The following is a 21,247-nucleotide window of genomic DNA, read 5'->3' as shown; positions in this document are numbered from 1 at the left end:
TGTTATTCATGAGAATATGTGTGGTGGAGGAGACTGAAGCATAAAAACAAAGTAATTATTCAAGGAAAAGTCAATCCTTTGGAGCCAAATTGCCTCAAATTGCCAGTTTTAATAATTTGTATTTCATTAATTCTAATGAAAACTTCACATTCCTGCCAGCCATTTTCTAATGTTTCCTCTGACATCTGATGACTGTGAACTCAATGCTCAAATACTTAACACCGCAAGACTCGGATTCTGGCGTTAACAAGAGGCGGAGGACACGATGGCACAAATCTTTCTGAAAGATTGCAAAAACTTTTTCAAACTTGAATTACTGAGTTAACTTAACTCAACCATCTAATCCAACTGGAATTTGGGTCAAAATAACAAGTGTGCATCACAGAGGAACCAGGAAAAATCCCCCCAAAAATAAATCAATAATGTGATTGTTTATTGTATATTGCGACACTGTAAATGCTTTGCAGGACTGCAATCCATGCTGGGTTTGAAAACAGCACAAACATTTTTCCTGATACTTCTGAAAGAGAAATAATAAATATTTGTGATCCATTTCACTTTATGATTACTTCTGAAGCACGCTGATTGACAAAGGAGTAGTTTTTATAGGGTAGAAAAAAGCTTACTTAACAGGACACCTCTGAAAGGATTGTCTAGCCCATTATCTATATGTTCACAACAAACAAAACCATCTGCAACCCTTGCCCGACAATGTCTTGTCAAGCAAACATTGCTAAGTCCATCCCAATGTTCTCTGGCGCTCCTGAGTTTTTATCCGCAACTGCTGTTGGCTTCTCCTCAGGTCAGCCTGTGGTGATGAAGAAACTGTGACCCAGACAGAGTCAGGACGGAACAGGCAGTCAGACAGAGAGAGTGGGTCTGTTTTGCCGAATGGGGGCCTGTTTCAGGCTGGGCCAGGTAATGGAGCCGTAATGGGCTTTTAACAGCCGCACGGCCGATGGTGGTGTTTGCTATTTAGTGGAAAAGCACTGCAAACAGGAAGTGCTGCATGGAGACATCCCCAGACACTGGACAGGCCGAGATGAGTCATGACGCCCGCTGATGACAACCACACCAAAGCAGGCTCCAATAAAGTGCCGCTAAACTGCCCGTCATAAACCACTCACGCTGTGTCAATTTGGTGGAAATTCCTTGTATTTCCTTTAACCCGCGCTGCGAATGAACCTAATGGCTCTAGATTAGTTCAGCCTTGATGCACAGATGAGAGGAAGGATTTAATGTGGCTAACAGCAATGTTCCCTCAGTCAAAGTTAGAAAGTTAAAAGAATACGTGATTTTTATACACTAGAGAGCAGTGCTGACTGAGCATTGATTAAACATTACACATCAAAGTGGAATCTACAAATGAATACTCAGAAGTTTTAAGCAGCTTTTTTTAACCAATAACTGAGAAACACACACCATGTCAGAGCTTTGATTTCCACTCACCCCTCCAGAAAACTAATTAAGACAAGCCACTCATTATGCACAGCTTCTAAACTCACCTGCCTTCATTTACCAGCTTTTTTGCTGCTTACCTCCCGTTTTAATGAGTTTGCCACTTCTGCATCCTAATTAATTTGGTTTTTTTATCATGAGTTGACAGAAGCATCTGAGGAAATAGTCACGTTTCATCACTGGTGATGTGAAGCCAAAAGACAAAGGTCACTGAAGCATTAAACAACCCTGATTAGTAATAAAGTTAGTTTCAGTATGTCAGATAACTTCGTGTCCCTCCTTTGATAATACATTTTCCCAAAAGAGTACAAGCGTGTTGTGTGGGTGGCTGCTTTGAAGTATTGCATGTGTCAATGGTGGATCCGCAATGTTTGCCCCATGCTGACGAGTGTTAAACACAAGGGACAATAATTAGCTGCCGGAGAGGAAGCGTATCGAGTAGCCAACTGATCAACCTGATGAAGCCTCTGCTAGGTTTAGCTTTGCTGTTGATAAGAATAAGTGAGAACAGCAAGTTTGTAATATATATTTCCTTTTGCACAAGGAGACATGATTACTCTGCTGTAGCATAAAATAAGAAAACACACATTCAATACAAGCACACACACACAGAGAGACAGAGAGAGAGAGAGAGAGAGAGAGAGAGAGAAGCACAGTTGGCTGATAAATAGGTTGAGCATAATATTAGGTCAATATTGACATTTCTTTGAAAATCAGTTGGTTAGTGTGCATCACCCCCTAATGCAGACTGAATGATTCTGCATTGTTGTATAATCAATCAATACGGCTCTGTGTGTATCAGAAGACCTTAACCAATCAGTGTGTGTGTGTGTGTGTGTGTGTGTGTGTGTGTGTGTGTGTGTGTGTGTGTGTGTGTGTGTGTGTGTGTGTGTGTGTGTGTGTGTGTGTGTGTGTGTTGGTAGTTTACATTCAGTAGTGTTGAATAATCAGGTTGTAATCACTCTCGGGGCCCATCGTCAATTGTCTGAACAAGAATAAAGTTGATAGACGACATCTACGACTGGATTTTTTGTGATACTTTTTGTCGGTGTTTTAGGTCCAGACCACCATCAGTTGGCTAATCTCTAACCTCTATTAACAGCCATCTGAATACGGACGGTTTACCTGCGGGAAACCAATGCCTGCTCGAATGTGATTGGTCAAACCAGAAACTGAGACCAGAAGGCTACAGGTACTGCATATTCACATGCAGAATATGTTTGTAGAGATTAGGTTACTAACGTTCTAATGACCAGGCTTTTTTATTTAAAAGTAAAATTAACTAATTTAGCTAAGATTGAGTAACCAGCATGTTTAACAGCATGTTATCCTGGAGCTCCTGAAATGCAGGTTTACAGTAGTAAGTCCAAACCCATATTATGAGATACTGAAACGCTGAAGTCAAATACTTTTCGGCAGTGTCTGTCTTTTGGTCCTAACTTAAAAACTACTGATCTTGCTGCGAACTACTTACGTAAAATTGACACGATGTAATCAGTCCGAACATTTATAAGGATTAGTATGCGTCACTCCGCAGGTCTCTTTGAGCTGTAGAAAATACATTTTCTCTTTTTAATCTTCAAAATCCCTCCATTAAAAAATCTCCGTGGTTACTGATACTTGTATGTGGAGTGTCAATTTTTGGAATTCACATTTGTAGTTTAGCCAGGAGACAGAAATTGGGTAAATTAGCTGTAGCTGAGTAAATTTGCTGGTGAGATTGTTGCCAACTCTTTCATATCTTTTAGTTTAATTATTCGAGTTATAGCCTAAAGAAAACTGTAGCTCCTGTAAAAATTGCACTTTGAAGCAAAAATGGCAATTTCAGCCCAAGCATCATTTGATATTCATCCCTTGTAGAGGTAGTGGCAATAAAACATAGAATTTATGCTCGTGAGATTTATAGTCCACCATATATCACAAATATTTGTGTCATCTCTGCAGTTTGAGTGAAGACATTGTATCTAACTGTGAGGTGCCCTGTGAAGAAGACAGCTCTAGAGGAGGGGGACAGTGATGCTCTTAACACTTACAATGGCTGCTGACTCTGTATTGGCAGAAACAAGCAAAAATGTTTTAGCATCAGACATTTACATCTCATGCTGTTCACCCACGCACATTCAAAGAGGCTTACACAAACAAACTATTATTTCTCCTTTGCTCTTGCAGTGAGTTAACGTGGCCAAATCCTTCCCCTCTCTTGCATTTCACCTCAGCTCACCCTGAAAACAATGGAAACTGACGCAGAGACAAGAAAACTGCACTTGTATTCCATCCCCCTATCTCTTGCTCCGTGTTCCTACGAGACAAACGAGGCCAACGTATTGAAGGTTTCGTTCTCCCGCAGAGTGAATAACCAACCTTCCTCCTCCCAAACCTCTGTCTCTCCTCATTACTGGGTGTGATTACTTTTTTTTTGGCATGCCACCGAGTTCAAACAAGAAGCCACGAGAAGCCAACACACTAAGTCGGTAGATGATGTTTGGCTCCGGGTGGTTGGCCACAACACAATATTGTATGCAAGGACAAAAAACAAATAATTTCCCTCACTCTGAGAAGCGCCTGAGGCGGCATTTTCACTCAGTTCCAATCATCAAAGTTGACAAGAGCCAACAGAAGCTTCAGAGACACTAATGGTTTCATTCACGAAAGAAAAAAGGACATTAGAGCAGTCGATTTCATAGGAAATGTCTCATAAACTTGTATTTTATCTAAGGTCTTAGTAGAGCTTATATTTCTTAATATTTGACATACAGTATCTTGGTCTATTATGAGCAATTTATATAAAATAATCTGCTGTACAAAATAAAGTGCTTAATTTACAATATCTCAGCAGAAGGTCCATTTAAATCTGAGCTGTTGCTTTATAGAAAAAAAGATAATTCAGCAAATTTGCACGAGCATTGAACATTTTCTTTGTCCTCAGGGATAATCCGCTTCAGCCCATTTAGTAAAAAAATATCCAGCGTTGAACTCAATGAGCATAGTGCCAACGTGACAGAAGGCCTTTGTTATGGATCAGACTCTGCCCTCATCTGCTGAGCTGTAGTATTACAAAGGAACTTTTTAACCCCTGCCCTTAAACACCAAACACATCACAATGAACGGGACTGAACTTCCCTGAGAGCAGAACTGTGACAAATGAGACGTGGAGGTGAGTGGAACACTGACTTCGAACATTTTCTCATAATAAGGAATAATTACAGTCTTACACAAACCACTATGTTTCATTCATCATTGGTAAGAGCGAACGTTTTACAGGTCAGGCTGTTCACTTCAGTCAACTGATGCACTGCAGGAGTTACTGTGTTCATGAGGATTTATTCCACTAATTTCATGGTGATACATTTGTCACATATGATTTAAGACTAAGGCCTTAAAAAGAGCCACATGAAAGAAAAACTAAACTTTCAGTTCACTTTTAATTATGATATCTGAAAAATCGTAAAGCAGTACATTTTGACCATCATTGAGTGACAATGTTGTGATTGCATATTCATATTTACTGAACATTAATGCTCTTCTGCACCAAACCACATTCACTGATTAGAAATTGAGCACAGAGGCTCTAGAGGCTGCTGCAATTTGATAACGGAGGAATCATCAGTCACATTAGGCAGCAGGACAGATTCTATTGATGGTGGTTAGTCTGCTCAGGGTGCTGGGTTTTCCTGATCATGCTTACTACCACTTCAATATGCATGAACATTCAAGACGTGTTCTTACCGAATACTTCGTCTTGTGATTCAGGTTCTGCTACTGCTGCTACTGCTGCTGCTACTGGTGCTGCTGCTTCTGCTGTCGGCGCCGCTTTGGGTTCAGGTGAAGAAGCCTTTAATAGGAGGACAAAAACAGATTTAAGAGGTGAGGCGCTGAGGTACCATGGCAACAGAGCAAAGAACGAGACAGCCACACAGAGAATGAGCGAGAGAGACAGTTACAGCAATTTAGGCTATTAGACTATTAGGCTTTGTAATTACAGCAGAATTAGACTCAGACTTATTCATTTAATACTCAAAAGAAGCTGCTATGAATTTTGAATCATGTTCTATGAATAGGATTTACTCATTCTGATGCCAGCTCTGAACTGTATGTGTCTTATCAGTGGCTTTCATCAGGATTTGAACAGGATTCTTCTGATTTCCTATTGCTCTTGACATTCAAAGTAGCCTACACTGATTCATCTTCTATAGACACAAATGGAAGAATGGATGGATGTACAAAATTAAAAAAGTTGTAATTAAAGTTTTGATCCAGTCAAACAGGGTGGTTCTAACTGCTCCAGCTAACTGCTACAGCCCTACAACAGCTGGTAAACAGATAAAGCTGACACAGTCTGAGGTATTTGCGACACTACTGATATTTTTATTGATGTTTTTCTTCATCCATTTTGCATAATTGTGTATATATTTATTAAGCTTATCCATGTGACATCAATGTAACATGTGATACAGTTTTTTGGTTGCATCTTGATGAAAGTTTGCTTTTGCAAGATTATTCTTCACAATTGTCAGAAAGTATGGCACCGAGTCCGAACAAGGCAAAACCTGATGGAACTAGAATGGCACTCAGTAGCGTGCATAATTGTAACAAGGCCCAATAGTCCCCTGGCATTCATTTAAGCTGCACACACTAATAGAGATTAGTCTCCTTACTGCTAATTGTCTTCGAGTTCCATTAATTATTTCCTGGGAAATCAGTGAAAAAGTTAAAAAAAACTAAATGTTGAAGAAAGTGAAAAAAGATTCCTGGATTCACCCCATGATCTGGATTCATGTTCTTCCCTGACCCATACCACCTCCTTCCACCAGGTTTTGTGGTAATCACTACATACAAACCAGCAAAAAAAGGGGCAGGGGTGAAAACATAACCTCCTTGGGGGAGGTAAAAAGTAGTTGATAGTTGAAAAGTAACAATCTGCCAATAGACAACATGTTATCATATTCATCTTGAGCCCTTGAGGTAAAATGCTACAGTGAGCATGTGCACAGAATGAGCATGTGCATGCGCAGAATAGAAAAAAGGTTACTGAAATTGTAAAGTCAACACAGATGTCACAGTTTCAGGTGGGAGAAGAGCCTGGGGGTGATGCTTCTCTTGATACAAAGTCTGTTTTAATTAAAACGTTTTGCATGATCACACCCATTTAAGATCCTATCAGTTGATATTGAAAAAACAAAAGTGCCAGGCTCCAATAATCTACAGTGAAACATTTCAAAAGTTTCTTTAGCTGTCACTGCAGACGGCTGCGGGGAAAGTACCTGGCAGTGGGACACAAAACAAACACAACTTAAAGAGACGTCAAGTCAAGTTCATAGATGTTTGTTCAGCAAATTGTTATGTATCATGGTCCTGAGAGCTCAACGCACCGCAACTTAAGAAAACACATGCAAGTAGACAAAACACAGGCAAAGTAAGAAAACATCTCCCTCAATTTGGCAACACAACACAACACATTACAGACAACACAACACATTACGCACAACACAACACATTACGCACAACGCAATACATTACAGACAACACAACACATTATGCACAACAAAACACATTAGGCACAACACACACAGCTATTAGAATATATGAAATAAAAACCTGAACCTCTCTGTGCTAGCACTTCAACATTTCCACTCCTGAGTGTGTTTGCCAGTATGAGGGAATCAACACACTTTTTCAAAAACTGTGGGCACTTTGATCAACATGAAATGAGCATACAGGAAAGGGCATGTAAGTCCTGGCAGCTGGGGGGACGTGGACAAGTGTGGTGAGCAAGCACTTACCATTGCAAATCATACAGACACCAGCAAAGCGCACCATACTTATGAAAATGTGTTTGTCCTTAAAAATCACGTAAACAAATTATGTTAATAAAGAGATGTGTTATCACTTCATATCAGACCCTAACCCAAATATTCGATTTAGATTTGACTCTTCCTACTATAGAGTGTGATTGTTATCTTAAAAGACTGGCCTTATACCTTTACTTTTTTGGAAGAAGTATGATATTGATATATATATATATATGATTTATTGATATTGAAACACACAGTGGATGGCAGTAATGCACCTTGACATTGGTTGCCACCTGCCAATAAACCAAACGAAGAAGAAGAAGAAGAAGAAGAAGAAGAAGTTTACTTTTACTGCTATTCACAAACTTAGTAAAATCTTCTTTAAGTCAAAAGGATGATGAATTGATGAATATATTTTTCTTAATAAGAGATTTCCTGAAACCACTTCTAAGTGGGTTATAACAGTTTTTTGTTTATTTATGTAAGATATTACCTTGATGGTTGTATTAATGTGTGTTGTGCTCTCTTTACTGGTTTGAAGTGGGAAGGTTTCAGCTGAACGCTCACCAATCAGGAACTGGATAACAAGTGCCATGCTTGTTTAACCACTGTCAATCAAATTTCTTATTTAGTTATTAATACAATTTAAAGTTATAGAGAACTAATTACATACCTTGAGCAGGAGCATCCAACCAGAGACAAGTATTTAAATAGGTTCATATTAGTTGTATACAAAGTCAAATAAAATGTGAAGTGAAAGAAAAATTATTCCCATTAAGAATGCATATATAAAATAGTAGGAAATTGGCTGAAGTAGCAAGAAAAAGAAAAAGGGCTGATCCAAAGTACCTGAACCATTGTTATAGCAGAGAGAGCATGAGATGTTGTACATGGATTTTTGTGGAATGATAAAGCCTAGATTATCATTGTATTCCCACAGAATACTAAGCATTCAACCTTTGTTGGATTTTGTTCACACACACCCACACGCAAAGATACAGGTGTCTTGTGTCAGTTTTCAGCTTTGTACTTTTTGTGAGTGTATAAAATTAGCAAACTCCAAACATTCTCCAGGAGCATTCCAGGAGCTGATTGGAATGGTTCAACTTGCATGTAATGGGGCTTTCTGGAATTTAGAAAAAAGCACACGATTTGCACTTTGAGATAAAGAGGAGTCCAAGAATCTGAGATGGGAAAGTGGCCTCAGACACTATACAGTGTGTAAAACAGTTAAAATACAAACCATATTGTGAAACAAAAGAGAACACTAAAGAGACTAAACAACAATTTGGACCCATGTACTGCAAATCATTCACCTTTCAAAATACCATTAGCTTGTTGCTTCCAATTATTATCTTCAACTGCATCTGTCCGTCACGATTAAAAAAATGGGTCGATAGGAGAACATGGAGGAGAAGAATAACGTTGTCGATTATTCCTACGTTGACCAGAGCAAAGCTTGATGCTGTCAGCGTGACTTCAGACCAATGGTGGCTTATTAAATATAGCTCTTGTTCAGGTCGATGCAGGAGATGGTGAAACATCGCCTGACCTAGGGCGATATAACCATAATCTCAAATTCTGATAAAGCTTGTTTCATATCCAGATAAAGATACATATCAAGACATATCATGTTTTATACAAATTCAGTGAATAAATACAAACATAGTTTATAGAGAGGCCCATTGCTTATTACACTTAAAATCATATTCTTGATAAAAATAGGTAATTACCCAAGTATAATATTTTTCTCACGATAATGCAAAGTTTCAACATATGGTCATGTTTTGAGCTTAGGCTTCATGTTATATCTTGGTTGGTCGGAGTCCTTTGGAATTACCCTATTGACCCATTTATTACCCTGTTCTGTGACGCATTCAGGTTCCTCCATGTTTGTTTGTGTTGCCTTTATGCTGTTGCCTTAATGTTTTTTCTTTCAATGCACATTATATATTGCATATAATGCACAAAAAGCCTGAGCCTGCGGGATGTAAGTGAGATGACGAAAGCAGATCACACTTGCCAATTATACATGTTTTTCTGAAGGCTCCAGCTGTTCTCTGTCCTCATCTGACGTCTGAGTTTTCTAAATCAAGCCATATTCCTCTGAATTATAGACCACGATCACAGAAATGTACATAATCTCCCACATAATTATAACCTCTTTAATGCCGCACTATTTCCAGGATCCACTCAGATGACAGTCAGTGGGTGAATGTGCACTTCCGTCTGCCCACGAACCACCTTTGATTTTTGTGAACTTATGAATTGTCTACCAGGTCGTTGTCTTGTGGTTTGTATTTGTCCCAGAGGCTGGATGTTCCCCACCTCTGCTCTAGTGTCGTGTCTGTGAAAACGTCACCCGTGCTGATGTAATGGTGAGAACTGACTCTTATTATTTGTACTGATTGCTTATCCCCTGAACGCCTCCTGTGAACAGCAATATTGTCCAGTGAAAGGACCTTAAGCTGCTTTCAGACGTGCACCGAACTCGCTCCGCAGTTTCTGAGCACTTTCTCGGCCTGGCCTTCTAGTATAAAGTCAGAAGGAATCCAGGAGTCTTTGTGTGAAGACAGCAAAAGATCCCCCGCTAAGATACTGACGAAGATGTCGAGAGTCCGTGGTGATAGGAGCTGACACCGGTGTCTGTGTGTTGTCAAGAAAATCCCATGATCTCCGCAGCAGAGTTAATACTTCACTTCCTGCCTCTGCCTGCTGCACCCTGCTGCTTCACTTCTCGCCTGAATAATGCAGAGGAATTGTTGCTGATGTGAACGAGTCTGTGCAGAGAACCCCCCGCTGTGTTGTGCATGGGTGAAAGGCAAACTCTGGGTAAAGTCCGTAGTCCGTGGAAGTTTTTAAGGAGAGACTTTGCGTGTTTGTAAGAAACTACGGGTATGTCTCTCGACATGTCGTTACCCAGTCACAGGGACTTTCTTAAGAGGAATCTTCTCGCAACCTCCTCCACTCTCGCAATGTTTGCTGTAGCCAGAAACTCTTGACTCTGCCCTGCCCTCTAGTGGATGTGTTGCTTAACTACCACGCCGACATAAATACGCATGGAAGTTTGTGGACAGTGATGGTAACATAGTTTGAAATGGATGTTGCACACAGGCAGCATAGCGTCTTTAATCCTCACCCTCAAATGTGAACATGTAACCTTAACAACCGAGCCGTTATGCTGGAACGAAATGACAGCTTGATCTTCCAGCCGCAGTCCGAATTTTAAGCTAACGCACAAATATTAGCTTGATGAGGTAGATTGCTGCTGAGAGAGCGGCCATTTCAGATAGTGACTGATTCATACCTCTGTTTGAAATCAACAATCTGCTGTTTCTGCTGCTGAATCTGCGCTTTGGTAAGAATTCAAGTGGCTAATCTGCCAACTTCCTCACTGTACATGTGCTAAGTGATAAGAGAAAGTTTTGAACTAAGTGCTGGAACATTAACAAGCAAACACTCACTTACAAGGGCATTTTTAATGTATTGTCTGTCAAGCTGTGTGAGAGCTGTTGCAAATGATTTTGCTTAAAAGACATGGGGGCTAATGTTCGTGAGCGTGTGTATTCAGCTTGTTTGAGGGGTGTCTCAGGCTGCCACACTCAGCCAAGGTGGTTGCACTTCAGCTTCTCTCAGCTGCCTGATCCTCATTCAGTACTAGGGTGCCTAAGTACTCCTTACATTCGAGTACAAAGAGGGGAAGAAGAGTGCAGTGATTTCAACATCTTCCAGGGTTTGGCTGATTTGATACTTTCAAAGGAATCCAAGTCCCCTCCAGTCGTGTTCAGTGACAGATACAAGGACAGGAACCCTTCAGTGTTTCATCCTGTCCACATCTTAGAGATGCAAGACCAATGGAGCATGTGCATTTCATATTTCATATATAAAAAGCAGGAGACATTGTGGAGGCTGGTTGTATCTTCAAAAGGCTGCGTTTACATCGTAATAATGTTCCTCAGAGGTCAAGAAGACAATCACATATCTTTGTTATTCAGCTGTATGAAAGTAATTAAGTTTTGAGCCAAACTGCCACAGACCGGAAAGATAATATTCAGAAATTGAATGGTACTTTTGTTTAAGCCTCTCAAAAGCTTATATTTTGTGCATCACTGAGAGAAAATAACATAATATCAAGATTCAGTAGATTTGTTTTTGTTTAGCAAACATTCTTCAATATGTCATAACTCAAACAGAATGAGGAAAAAGCTGATGTGTTGTTAAACATTCCAATGACAAACAGTGTTCTACTTTGCGCTTGTGTGTATCAGAGGTATTCTGTCCAAAACTTAACAGTGCAAATCAAATCGGTAAAGTCTCGGGATAGGGAAGAAAAACTAGTTAGGATTCAGATCTTCTTCAGACAGATCTCACACAGAGGAACAGCAGAGACAGGATCAAGCCGGCTGGGCTGGTCTCAATACATAGAGAGCTCTAATTGGCTACAAACTGAGCCTCAAGCTCCCTCATCTGGAGACTCGGCCTTCATGTCAGAAGTTTGAAAACATTAATTTTACCAGACAAAGTGGAAGGGAAACTAAAATAAATTGAATCTGAGAGGCTGGTACTCAATTACTTAAACCTAAAAAAGCATGATCATTGGTGATGGCTGCAAATAATATTATTGCCTAACTTAATAACCTGCGGCCTCTCACTGGTACATTGACCTCCAAAATATGGACATGTATTAAAAAATATGAGACCTGGGAACATGACATTTGACTTGTACTTAAATATGGCAATAGCAACTGGAAATTAAAAAACAAGACAATAAATGTAGCCAACGAAAAAAAGGATGTGAGCAACATACCTTAAAGTAATGCACTTGAACTATTTTTGTGTCATTTCCTGCATTAAAAAATATGAATTGCACATAATCCAATGTTTTGTTTGTGACAGAAGCAGATCCAGGGGCAGGGCCAGTGCTCCATTTGAAATCTGATTGGCCCCTGAAGTGCCCCTTTCCTGTCAGTGGTCTTTAAAAAAAGTACTTACTTAATTCTTAATAAATATGATCATTTGTCAAGGAGTTCAAACATTTTAAAACATATATTCAATGATATGTGGCTTTGGGATGACTTTAACGTGCACCTTACTGAATCAGGAATTGTGCGTGGATGTTCTATGTGTAAATTGTGGCCCCTTTATTGAACCCAATTTACAAAAATCCTCGATCTGACACTGGTTTGTGATTTCACAAAATGACTTGTGGCAACATCTGATTGTGAACTGTACTGTAGCTAATACATGTACCACAGAATGAACATTGAAGGTTAGCTTCAGAAATCATGTAAGAGTAGGGCTGGGCAATATGGAAAAAAATCTTATCACGATCATTTATTTGTAACGATATCGATATATATCATGATATAAATCAAATCGGCGCCACTGCACTGAGGCGCATCACTCTGCGCAGGTCAACAAGTGACTCTGCTCCTATGATCTTTTTTAATCACTCACACTTAGAACTGATCTTTATAAAAAAACCTGCGTTAAAACACTGCGTTGTGTCGCAATCTGCGGAAAGAACTTCTGTCTGCAGGAGTGTGTGTGTGCTCGTCTCTGTCCCTCCTCACACAGGAACTGATAATCACGTGTATTTAGTTATTAACCGATGATGTGGGATCATGACTCCGGATCGTTCCGGTCACTTTAACCCCGATGTCCGGACTGTGTGCGTCATGTTACTTCTCATGTTGTGTAGCAGGTTTAAACGTGTATCTCATAAACTCTGGAGCGACTCAAACCGACACAAAGTAAACATCAGTCCTGTACGTGTCCTAATAACGTGTGATCAGTGATGATGCTTATTGTTAAAATGTAAAGTGAGACTCAGGTCAGAGGGGAAGTGAGGAGGAAGCAGACTCCGACAGAGACTCTGACACATAAAGGACAATCTGACCTTTAATGAGCGTCTGTCTAGATCATGAAGCAGCTGTGGTTATAATTACTCAGCAGTTGAAAACCCCTAAAACAATCAACGTAGCGGAAAACATCAAATGTTCAGTCACTGCATTGATGCAGAGTCGTCCACCTCTCTGCAGGAGCCCAAACATTAGCACGTGTGCTGCTGCTGCTCCTCCGCTCTGTGCTGACTCTATTCTAGCCACATGATTGGTTCGGCGCAGTGCTTTTCTCATTGTCACTGGTTGTTCGTGTTGTCAGTCAAAACAAGGATGTAATTAGTTCTATCGACGTTATATCAATCATGTCGTAAATTTCGATCAAATTATCTCTATCATTTTATCGCCCAGTCCTAAGCAAGAGCCAGGGAGTCATGTCAAATGGAGAAAAGTGACAGTGACTGTATGTCCTTGATTCAAACTGCAGTATGTCTTTGGCTGTACCGCACTGTGGTCTCAATGTTACTGTCAGTAGAAAAATTGTATTTCTGACTTTGCTGAGATAGATTCATCTTTGATTGTTCAGCATCAGTAGACCTCAAGTCGAGTCAAATGATGTATTATGATATACCACATCCTGATGTTCACGTGGATATCTGGAATAGCCAAACAAAAAAAGAAGTCTCTGATTGGCCAGTGATCTGCACAAACACCATGTGGGGTCAGAAATATAAGGTGTGTCTGAAATTGATGTGTTTTTACAGGTGGATTCATTATTTGTTGATTTTCTCTGTTATTATCAACCAAGTGTGTATAAAATGACTGAATTTGTAGAATCAGATATATTGACTGGGTGACTACCCTTTGGTTTATTTATTGAAGAATTTTCAGGCTGGGTAAATCTGGCAAGATTTGAGCATACAACACTACATGCCTCTGTCTGTAATTCAGTGTTGGCACGCCCCCATCCAGAGAGAGGATAAAAGAGGATGAATATTTTCTGGATATCTTGTTATTGAACTCCCCTACTATTGCGGATATATTTCAGTCGTGAATCTAAACCAATCGGGAGGTCTAGTTCGTCCACATTCGTATGGTGTGAATTAACCATTCAGACCATGGACCATGGAACCATTCAGAATGTCAGAGTCAGATGGTTAGGACATTTCCCAGAACCTTTCTTGCCAGCCGTCTAGTAAAATGTCCACCAAAAGGTCTGAGTGAGTCCTTGTCAGAATACAGCAGGAAAATGTCAAATTCATGCAAGTGTGCATGTTGATGACATATATAACATGTGACGGTTACGCAACTGAAGAAAACGAAAAGAATACAAATATCTCAGGATTAAAAAGAGGTGTCAATCGCCTAGAAGACACAGAATAAGACGTCAACTTGGAAAGACGATCAGATTCAAGAGCTTTTGGCGCTAAGGGCCAACACCGGTGTTGATGTACTATAAATTAAAACCGCAGCAGAATTTATACGTCATGTCCTGTTCTACCAGGCGCCACCCCTCGTCTGAATGTTCCGAATACGTTCCTGTTTTTGTGACAAGTCGGATCAGAACAATCTTCATATCTGAAAGGCAACTCCAAAACCAATCTGGGGCCAGTGTTACAATAAATCCAAGTGGACTTTATGGCTGTAAATTATCAGCAGTATGAACATTTCAGGCGCCTGAGAGCGAAACATGTTGTCACAGCCTCTGATGAGGTGTGATTAAAGAGAGACAGGTACATTTCACCCTTCCTGAAATGATAAGGGATTGGAAGCAGGATCACGACTCAGACAACAGCATCCAAACACAACCCTCCTTACTGTGTCACGCTCTGTTCCTGCTCCACTGTCACTATGACAACTGGGCGGTTTTGCCAGAACTGTGAATTGACTCGTGTCACGATAATCAATCCCACAGAAAGTAAGGGGAAAGGAAATGACAGCTACAGGGGGACACACAGCTTAACCACAAAGGTAAATAAATGAATAAGGCTGCTTCGGTGCAACATACTGCTCTAACACCTTCCCTGTCAGCTTCACACTCCGACTCCTGCTCGGATTCTCCTCAGGGTGTGCTTTGCAGGCAAAGGAAACACATCACCTGCAGGCTGAGCCCTCAGCCTCCCTGCTGGTCGGGGGTCTCTTGTTCCCCAGCACGCCAACATGATACTTTGCCCATAACAGGCACCCTCCAGGTAGTGAGACCAAAGGCAGACTGAAGCTTAATATGCGGTTAGCCCCAAATGCTGACATTTGTTTCGTTCTTTTTCTTCTCTCTTCACCTCCTCGCTTGTCCTTGCTCCCAGTCTGGGGTGAGGGTCCTCTCACAACAAGCTCGCAATCCTCTTCAAATCTGATTGCAGCCACAGCCATAATAGGTCAAAGTCATTATATCTGCAGTGAAAAGCTGCGACAAAAAGGGACTTAAACAAGGCTAGGGTTAATTACACAATGTCATTAAATCACATTACTGGCCTAGTTTACGCATGGTCCTCCTCTGTGCTCAGCACACAGCAGCAGTGTCTGCCCGGCCTGTAATGTCTGCACTCACGTCACAGAACGAGGTGTCGGAAAAAACTATCTCTCAAACATATTTGCTCTCTTGAATTACAGCACTCTGAGAGGCAGACTGCTTAGTTCAAGTAGCTCCAGGGACACAGAAGAGCACCTTGTTTGTTATTACAGAATTGGACATAATTGGTCATTAGACTCCATCTTACTTGCCATGCCACACCTTCTGTTGAGTACCACTATAAAGGATTGATTATTTTCCTTATCTTAACGGTATAAACTCACAGTTCCAGCCTGATGCTCTCAATGCAATATATACTCTTGTTCCAACACTATACTGTAACAGGAGGAAGCACAGTCCATCAACTGGCATAACATCCTTTCTCTGCACTGTGAGTCTTTAATTCCCTATATAAAGCATCTGGTTCAACACATTACATGATGCAAGAGCACTGACACATCGGTTTTACACTTTTCATTTCTGCCCTGATAAAAATACCAAAAAATGGACGTCCAGGGTAGTGAAAGTGCTGGAGTGAAATAATGATTTGTAGGCACAGTATATGGATGGTCAGTTATCTGCGTCAGACAGCTGAACCTTCCAGATGATCATGGAGCCATTAATGGTTACATGAGATGTGTACCTGGCTTTAGTGTCAGCCCTGATGCACACAATCATCTATTTCCTCTCTCCAGTTCATATGGGATGCGCTGTTGCAGAGAGGGTTGTGGTTTTTTGAAGGGTTATTATAGGGCACAAGAGCCATGGAGAATAATTGTGCATTGGTAGCTGCCATGACAACACAGTTTAATTAAGAGTGGGATGCTGACAATTACAGCAATGATTGTTTTAAAATGCAGCTTGCAAACTATATAAAAATGTACCTCCGCAGAGATACTCTAAAAGCTGACCTTCCAAAAAGTGTCAGAGTGCACGATTTTCATGTTTTTACAATTACTGAGAATAAAAAATATACAACAATTAACAATCTAAGAAATAGACATTATGTATTTTTGTTAATGCATAATGTATATAATCCTTGTTTCAGAGCAATTGTAAGCAGTTGCTGCCGCAAACATGTAGGCGGCTCAGAAATAAATCAAATCACATAAAAAATTTCTATAAATATATCTATCCATAGACCTTGGACATAAATTCACTGCATTTGAAGAAATGTACATAATGAAATGTTCACCATTGTGCTGAGTTACATAATGTGCCTTTTTCAAAAACACATTCAAGACACACACACGCTTCGTCAGACTGAAAGCGCAGTAAAGGTAGTAAATCAGTGTGAGTGAAGGAGGCTGAGCTTGTCTGGAACACAGTCCAAAGTCCTGCTGATAAAGGCAAGTGTTCATACTGATAACAAGTACTCCAACACATGCTTCATTCCCACATCACAAAATGCTTACACACATCTCAACATGTTATTACTACACCTCATGCACAGAACAAGACATTAAAGTTGCTATTGCACAGCAAAGACTTACCATGCTGTCTGTGGGTGATTCCTTCTTTCCTAGATGCTGGCCCATGCTATTGACAGAGACTGTAAGAAAAACACAAGATAGCAGAGTTTACACCAGGAGAGGACTGTAAACATATTATGTGAAGATTGTTTACTCCTCCTTCTCTCTAAGCAAGAGAGGCTACCGTTTAGTCAGTGTGAGAAAGTGTATCATCACACAAAACGATAACAAAAAAAACACTGGGGTATCCAATGCTCATTTGTAACCGTTTTGTAATGAATGAAAAATGTTATTTAACTCTGACTTCAACAGGAAAACCAATCAGGACCAATTATACTCATATTGAGATTTATAATTTTGATTGATATTATTCCTTATGGGAAGAGGAGCGCCCTCTACTTCAGACTTTACAGACATTTTTACATACATAAAACACACTATAAGAAAGAGAAGAGTTCACAATCATCAGATGGATGTAATAGCATCTATCTTCACGCTGTACTTTTGAATTTAAACTAAAATCGCACAACTCATCTACTATCACAGAGTATCGCACAGTCCTGTGGCTGGTGTGCTTTGCTTTCACACCACAAAGAAAGATGGCCACTCAGAAGCGGGGCCCGGACCCTCCGTTTCAGGCTGTCCCGTCGTTCAGCTCGCTCTTGCTTTGATTCAAAGCTTTCACACCAGCCAAAACCAAATTGAATGAAATCAGCAAACATGCCCCATTTCGATTGAGCTGAAACAAACGCGGCAGGTGTTGGAAGCACCTTTGGTGAGAAGTCAGACTCCCAAAGTATTTAGGATTTTAAAAGCGAAGTCTGCCCTGATCAATAGCACGTCTTAGCCAACACTCTCTCCCTCTGCAGTGCCTTTGTGCATTCATTAGAATACTTTGCACTAATTCTTTGTTTTGTGCTGCTGTAGCCTGCCAGTGATTAGCTGATTCTTCATCTCTGAATCAGATACAGTTCTCCATAGTCGACGATGAACTTTTACTTTTAGAAGAAAAACTTCAAACCTTGTTTATCCTCACCTTCACCTGTTGCTCTGCTGTCTGACTAAATTAGAGCTCAGCCACATATCACACTGTGTTTCCTCTGTTCACATCTTCGGACAAGAGTTTACATCAGACTCACGTGCTGCTTAAATATCTGCAGCAAACTGACTGACAACAGGTGTATAGCCCAGTCTCTAAAAATCACTGAGTCCTGAAAGGTACGCTATCATGAAGAGGCAAAGCAGAGCGGAAGGAAGTCTCACTGTTCTCGATGCGGAGTTCACAAACATCTTAACCAACCAAACAAGCATTTTCAAAATGCGGTGCAGGAAGTTAAAGATTCTTCCTTAGATATGTGGTGCAAGTAAACGAATGCTTATTAAACAAACGCTGAATAGGGCATAGAAAATATCTGCCTGCACAGACCACTTGAAAACAGTCTTTCCTCAGAAAATCCTCTTTTCCTTGCAAATAATTGCAGCATCAGCATGCAGCTTTGGCTTTTAGAGTTTTGCAGCCACCAAAACTACCATTCATCATCTTTGAAGCCTCTAACCCTTCTTTTGGTTTTTATTCATTCACGTTGTTAATATGCCTGTTTGGAATGAGCTACTCTCTTGGCCTGAGTTAATATTCTGCAGCGACTTCAGATTTATTCCTTGTCATTAGTGAGTCCTGCTCAAACAGTTCTACAATGTACATTCACTTTTTATTCTGTGTGTGCTGGACGTTGTGTGCAGAGCTTTTTATAAACACTTTGTGCAGAGTGCAGAGTGTTTGTGTTCATCCTGCCTGGTTTATCTGCAGTGACGATTTTATAGTCATAATATTTAATTGAATTTTCTGTGGGTTATATATATATAAGTTTGAATGATTTACTTAACTTGTGTTATTTTTTCAAATAATACATGGAAGCTATTTCAATTGCAATTGACACATCTTTAGACCCAAGTTCACAACTTAAAAAAAACAAACTCTGTAAACCCACTTAATATAAAGCCTTACAGCAACAAAACAAATGTCGTGGTCTTGCTTTGACAAATACATGAAGAGGAAGTGATTCTATGAAAGCCATAGTTGCCATGATGGAGATCATCACCCACGACACCATGTCTGTGTTAGTCCAATATGGTCAATAAAAAAATAATGAAATCATCACAATGACCTGGGGGGAGAGATATTATTGCGGTTTTAGCCCAGAACCCGCTAGTTGCCAAAAGCTAGTTACCTGAGGACATAGAAGAAGACAAGCTCAACTAAACAGTTATGGTCTGTTTATTGAATGAACCGTGTGTCCAAATCATAACAAATTGGACAGTGCACTTCCTTGGGGCCCTTAGCAATACACATGCCGAGTGTGAAGTCGATGAGGTGAACGGTTCTTAAAATATGTGTTCCACATACGGACAGACAGATTTCTGGAATAAGGTGGTGGAACACTATTTGATAGTGAGTCCTCTGAAAAATATTTATATAAGCTATGTGTTTGGTAATGAATTTGAATGATGGTCTGTTGATGTTCAAAGCCAACTATGTTGAAAAATGATTTTAATATCTTAAGAACTCAGTATGTGTCAGAATTGTTATTTGAATTTTAAATGACCCTCTCACATGCAATATTCATAAGTCAATCATTCCAAACATTTCAAAAACTATGTTAATATGTCCTTTGAATGATTTCTATAATAAAGTTATAAAATAATATCAAACTGCACATTCATGTTCACGTGTGATTTTATTTCCTTATGTAAGGGTCAAGTGAGTTTAATTTAATATAACACTGTGTGCAGAGAGCTCACAGTGAATTAACCATGGAGATGTGTTATTACATCCACTGGCCTCGGAACAGGGAGCACTGGGGTGCACTGTTTACCACCAGCAGCAGTTTAAGACAGTGTGCTTCAGGATCTCAGGGAGGAACACGGGTAATTAAAATGCAAGAAGCTTAAAAAAAGATTTTGAAACGCAGCAACATGGCTCAAAGTAAACAGCTCTACCCAGAGGAGCAGGATTAAAAAAATAAAATAAAAATAAAAACACATGAAACTCTTCTAACGCGAGCGGTTTTCTCAAAATCTGTCTCATTTTAACGTGATGTATCGACTCCTCTCGGGCCGGGTGGATGACCCACTACGTCATGAGCCACACAGGGGGAGATCTGTATAAGATGAAAGGAACCCCTCCTGCTCTCCCTTCAGCCTCTCTGTCACGTTATGTTCCCAAACACTCCAAACAGAGACAGAGAAACATCTGACAGCAGTGCCAGATTAAAAAAAAAAAAAAATGGCAATGTACAAGCGTCCTCTGCCAGCAGAGGAAAAAAAGAGGAGATTACACAAATACAGAAGGAAATGGGAAAATGATTAGTAATCGCTGGGATGCACAAGTTAGAATTTGTACAAGGCAATCTGCAACGTCTGCCACCAGGTTTTCTCCATCAGTCACTGACGAATGTGTGAAATCATGTTTGTGTCTTACAAGGGCAAATAGAATAGATAATTATTATTATTACTATTATTATAATTATAAAAATAAGTTAGGATAAAGTCTGGTAAATGATTAAAGCTATTGTAGTTTTCTTTATGTGATTATATATGGTATAGCTGTGACGGTATGGATTAGTATTCACCGCAGTGATAAAGCAACATATTACCACGGTTTACAGCCAATCCCCAGCCCCCCCTTCTCTTTAAATACTAATAATACACGTAGACACAGACTGCTTGTAAATGAACATGATACGAACAACAAACTGTAGTAACTGGTTTCACAGAGGACGCTGTAACCAGAACATCTGTAAAATCCACGACTTTCTTCAGAGCGGCAAAAAATGATTCTAGGACTTCAGCATCCTGCCACAACGGAATCAACACCCTCCTAATTGCGGCTTCGAACAGTATTCCACGAGAATCAATAAATTAAAGACATTCAGATCATTAACGTTCCATAAATTTAATTATGTGTATTCCTGTGTATGTGCGAGGTGGCTGCGGCCTCTGTCAAATTCCATGCCGCCTCGCGACAAAATTCTAGTACAGTGGAAACCGCTAATATGGATTAGGTTTATCCTGGGCCCAACTCAATACTATAGTTGGTTGATTACTATAAACGAATTGCGTAGCTTCTGTATGATAGTCCTGGGACACACACACACACACACACACACACACACACAC

General features: G+C 40.1%; 1 protein-coding gene across 1 annotated transcript in view; it reads right to left on the bottom strand.

Annotated features, from left to right (window-relative positions):
• Positions 1-21,247, bottom strand: part of LOC118113489 (myelin basic protein) — a 51,488-nt gene that overhangs the window by 16,790 nt on the left and 13,451 nt on the right. The window contains exons 2-3 of the mRNA XM_035163241.1: positions 17,093-17,151; positions 5,185-5,290 (exon numbers count right to left, since the gene is read on the bottom strand). Coding sequence (XP_035019132.1) covers positions 5,185-5,290; positions 17,093-17,151 — 165 coding nt within the window. The remainder of the gene's footprint in view (positions 1-5,184; positions 5,291-17,092; positions 17,152-21,247) is intronic.

The sequence above is a fragment of the Hippoglossus stenolepis genome, chromosome 8 (genome assembly GCF_022539355.2).
Source record: "Hippoglossus stenolepis isolate QCI-W04-F060 chromosome 8, HSTE1.2, whole genome shotgun sequence".
Taxonomy (NCBI): domain Eukaryota; kingdom Metazoa; phylum Chordata; class Actinopteri; order Pleuronectiformes; family Pleuronectidae; genus Hippoglossus; species Hippoglossus stenolepis.
This window is presented reverse-complemented; position numbering and strand designations above follow the sequence as displayed.